This window comes from Sinocyclocheilus rhinocerous, unplaced genomic scaffold, assembly GCF_001515625.1.
Source record: "Sinocyclocheilus rhinocerous isolate Xijiao unplaced genomic scaffold, SAMN03320098_v1.1 scaffold1622, whole genome shotgun sequence".
Taxonomy (NCBI): Eukaryota; Metazoa; Chordata; class Actinopteri; order Cypriniformes; family Cyprinidae; genus Sinocyclocheilus; species Sinocyclocheilus rhinocerous.
In genome coordinates this window covers 954,318-958,426 of record NW_015654513.1, presented here as the reverse complement: position 1 = coordinate 958,426, position 4,109 = coordinate 954,318, and the positions used below count along the sequence as shown (strand labels likewise).

General features: G+C 37.8%; 1 protein-coding gene across 3 annotated transcripts in view; it reads left to right on the top strand.

Annotated features, from left to right (window-relative positions):
- Window positions 1–1,275: 1,275 nt before the first annotated feature.
- Window positions 1,276–4,109, top strand: part of setdb1b (SET domain bifurcated histone lysine methyltransferase 1b) — a 22,080-nt gene continuing 19,246 nt past the window's right edge. For 2 of the 3 annotated variants that reach the window (XM_016524225.1, XM_016524223.1), the window contains exons 1-2: window positions 1,276–1,469; window positions 2,573–2,804. In XM_016524225.1, coding sequence (XP_016379711.1) covers window positions 2,605–2,804 — 200 coding nt within the window. In that variant the 5' untranslated portion in view covers window positions 1,276–1,469; window positions 2,573–2,604. The remainder of the gene's footprint in view (window positions 1,470–2,572; window positions 2,805–4,109) is intronic. The other variant, XM_016524224.1, reaches the window with a different exon arrangement.

Sequence of the window (4,109 nt, the reverse complement as noted above, 5' to 3'; positions counted from 1 at the left end):
AACACTCGATGAATTACAATTTTCTGAGAATAGAATATTGTAGTGGAGATCGCTAAACTGCAAGCTAACCAGTGTTTTCAGAAAGCAAGCGCGTTTATCCACAGTGGAGAGAGAGCGCATGGTTGCCAGGTTGACAAAGATAAGTAGCACATTTAGCAGATATTTCCATATTGCGCAAGTGTAAAGCTCTGTTTTGGGGATTACGTCTCTTTATATCAGGCAACCCAGTTGTGTTGCTCTGCAGCCTGATTAAACCTTGTTGTAGCCATCTCTACTTGTTGCTCTATTCATTCTTTTTTAGAAACCTCGCACTTTTCTACTCAATTTTAAACGTTGTAAAATTTTAAACAAATTAAGTGCGGTCCACTGCTGCACACGTGCCACAATATCGATACAGGGCCAGCTGTATCGATACTCGTATCGTCAAATCTCTGCGACGATACATCGTCGTATCGATATTTTGAACACAGCACTAATATATATATATATATATACATTTTAGAAAAATAATATAATTAGCATTTTTTTAAATTGTCATCAGTTGTTTTTCATTGGCTCTCTGTCAAATGTCACTTTGGGTTTAGGTGTGTTTGCTATCATGACAATCAAGCTAACTACAAATTCATATTACACCATAACTTTACATACATCCTGATTAAACATACTAATCATTGATGTCAATGTGACGTCAATATGACATCAATTGGACGTTTAAAACTTGATGTTGATTTGACGTATATTGAACGTCAAACATATTGGCCTACATAAATATTAAACCAATTTCAGTGCAGGATAACCTCCTATTTTTACCCAATTAACCACCAGAAGAAATTGGCAATAAAGCTGAACTTCAAATGATGCTTTACAGCATCTTGATCAAATCTTGACTAATTTTTGACGTCAAATTGACATCAAGGTGCCCACTGGGTATGTGGACAGTGTTCTTGCATTGGTTATGGCTATGGGCCTCCTAACACCTCTTTTTATCTGAAAAAAAGTTTCGTATTCATTAATACTAAGCTGTCAGTTAATGGTTAGTATGGTCAGTATTTCAATAAATTGTTTTCATAGATACTTTAGTTGTAATGATTGTTTCTATGGAGCTAAATTGTGTTTGATTCACTTTGTGCTGTGCAGTGTAGTCCTGCAGGGCAGGCAGTGCATCGTGGGGGCGTGCTCAAGTTTTTTGGCTTGCATCCAATTGCTCACTTCAACTGCCACTCACTCGTCACGCAAAAGCCAATTGGTCAGTTCGAAGAATCGTCATCAGCCAAACACGTTCATTGAGGCTCATTGCGCGGTGTTCGATGACCGGAAAATTTATGTTCAAATAAAATTATACTAAAATACCTCTGGAATAGGAAAAAAGCTGTAAACATCCTATTGTTGGTTTTCTGTTCATTTAAGTTGATGCACGGCGAAAAGAATAATTCCGCAAAAGAGCTGGAGGGATACACACGCTAGGAAGGGTAAGCTAACCCAGTTAGCATCAACACAATTGAATAAAGCTCACTCGATTCTGTATTTTACAGATCTTTTGTTTATATGTTCATATATTTACTTTTTAAGCGTGGCGTGTATATTTACGTTTTTCGACCAGAAATGGACACAATGTTTTGTTTAGCCCTCTCATCCGTGTGTTGCGCGCCGTTTAGGGGTCTTGACTTGCAGGAATTGTGGTTGTTGAAGTGTTGTTACACATAGCGACCATTCTCATGTGTTATTAATATGAATACAGCTTTTCTCCTTATCAGCTGAATGTTAGTTAACGTGCCATTTACAGCCATCTACATGATCAGACAGGTTTTTTACATAGGGTGACCATACGTGCCATTTTCCCAGGACGGGTCCTGGCCAGGATTTGTTTTGGCTTTGTTTTCCTGTTTTCAGGCTTGCTGAAGGTAATGATCGAAAAGTAGTTTGACCAATAACATGCAAGCATTGTACATAATGGACCAATCATGGCGTGTGAGAAGGTGGGATCTACGGTCAAAGCGATGCAATTATGCGTACATATTAGGTGTGTTCGACTTAAAACCAGTGCGGCTCAGACCGATCAGTGTTTGACATCAAAGTACCTCGAGAGCGTTTCGAAAACATAACCGTCTGTATGGTACTTTGATGTCATACACCGATCGGTCTGCACACGCAAACAAAGCCAAAACCTAGATTTTTATGTCATCCAGATGGACTTTTCCTAACATCTTGGTGCAGGAAACGGGGGAAAAAATACAAAATGTGTTACTACCGACATTGTAATAATACAAAGCTGGCTGAAAATAGCAAGCTTACCCTTTAACTCTCAACTGAAAGTAGATCCTGTGGCAAAGAAGTTATTTTTTGGAATAGCCAAGTAAAATTTCTGACCGTTACAGGACTTTATCGTCGAAATGTTGTGGAAGGTCCTGCATAGAGCAGTTTGCGCAAGGAAACCCACCAATATACAGGACTGATCCACAGTTGATGGGGAAATGTAGCTGTCTACCAGTTGACCTACAGAATACATCTTTTTAAACATTGTTTTGTGATTCCTGCTGTGACATGTTAACACTGTCTTCCCTTTCTTTCAAAGTTATAGAGGTGGATGCCAGTTTGGCCTCAGGGATGGAGATGGAGTTGGATCCAGAGTTGGAGGAGGAGTTAGGAGTGTCTTTGGACGAGCTGCGCAAGTGGATCGAGGAGCAGGTGGACAGCAGCGAAGCCGTGCAGCAGAGGAAAGCTCAGCTGGAGCAGCTGCAGGAATGGGTTGAGCAGAGGGAAAAGGAGGTTACTAATGTGGATGCTCTTTGCTCTAATGCTTCAGAGTAAGTTTAAAGTGTGAGAGATGATGCATTGAGATCAACACAGCTAAAGGTGAAGAGACTTCAGTCAAACCGCCAAACTGTTTCTTGAGAAATATTCAACCCTTAATGCAATATACATATTCTTCATATCATATGGTAAACAACTTCTGCAACTGATATGCTAAACAAAATCGGAGTATATATTTACACTAAGTGCTAATAGCCCGCCTTGTTGCATTGGCAGAAACTATTTACAGTAACTCCGCCCACCAACGTGTGATTGGGATAGTCAACACTACAAAAGACGGATGTTTAACACCAGTTTCAGTGGTGTAGATGGTTAAGTGTGTGCTTTTTGAGACAATTCGACCCGGGTTCGAATCCGCCTTTCGTCAAACTTTTTTTTTCTCCGTTTTCAAAGCTCATATCACATGGGAATGGCAATTTTTTTCAATAAAAATTAAGGAAATAATCTGAAAGTTGAAAATAAAGTATGGGGTAAGGTTAGGGTAGGTGTAGGGAGGGCTTTATTGTCCTAAAAAGGTGGCATCCATTTAATAATTTGAATTAAAATTATAATTTGCATTCAATACGTTATTATTGCGTTCTCTTTTATAACGTACTACAATACTGAGGAATTACCACTATTTGCAATAAGTATAATCCTGCTATTTTAACGTAGTGTAAATAGAATCTATGGCTATTTGCACTAAGTGTAAATAGCATATCGCTAAAAAATACTGCTATTTTCACTTTGTGTAAATAGAACAAGAGGTCGACCGATAGTGGATTTTACCGATACCGATAGCTAGGTTGCACCACACTGGCCGATACCGATTAATCAACCGATAGTTTTTAAAATGGTAAACGAAAACTAAAACAGAGTACTGCTTTACTATTTTTTTAAAAAGCAGTAGCAGTACTGAACCATACTTTGTAAATGAATAAACATATTAATATTAATTATTAGGCAGTAGCAGTACTGAACCATACTTTGTAAATGAATAAACATATTAATATTAATTATTATATTGATCATTAAAGTTATTTCATAGTTTACTAATGTTAAAAAAAGAAACTTTAAAATGTAAAAATATAGCAATTTAGAAATAGTAAATGTTGAATTGAACACACTAGGAACAATACTTTTACAGCTTTCATTAATATTACAAAAGGACTCTTACTGTAAAGTATTACCATTTAATTTCAAAAGTGACGTGACATGTGGCCAAGTATGGTGACCCATACTTGGAATTAGTGCTCTGCATTTAACCCATCCAAAGTGCACACACACACAGCAGTGAACACACACACACCGTGAACACA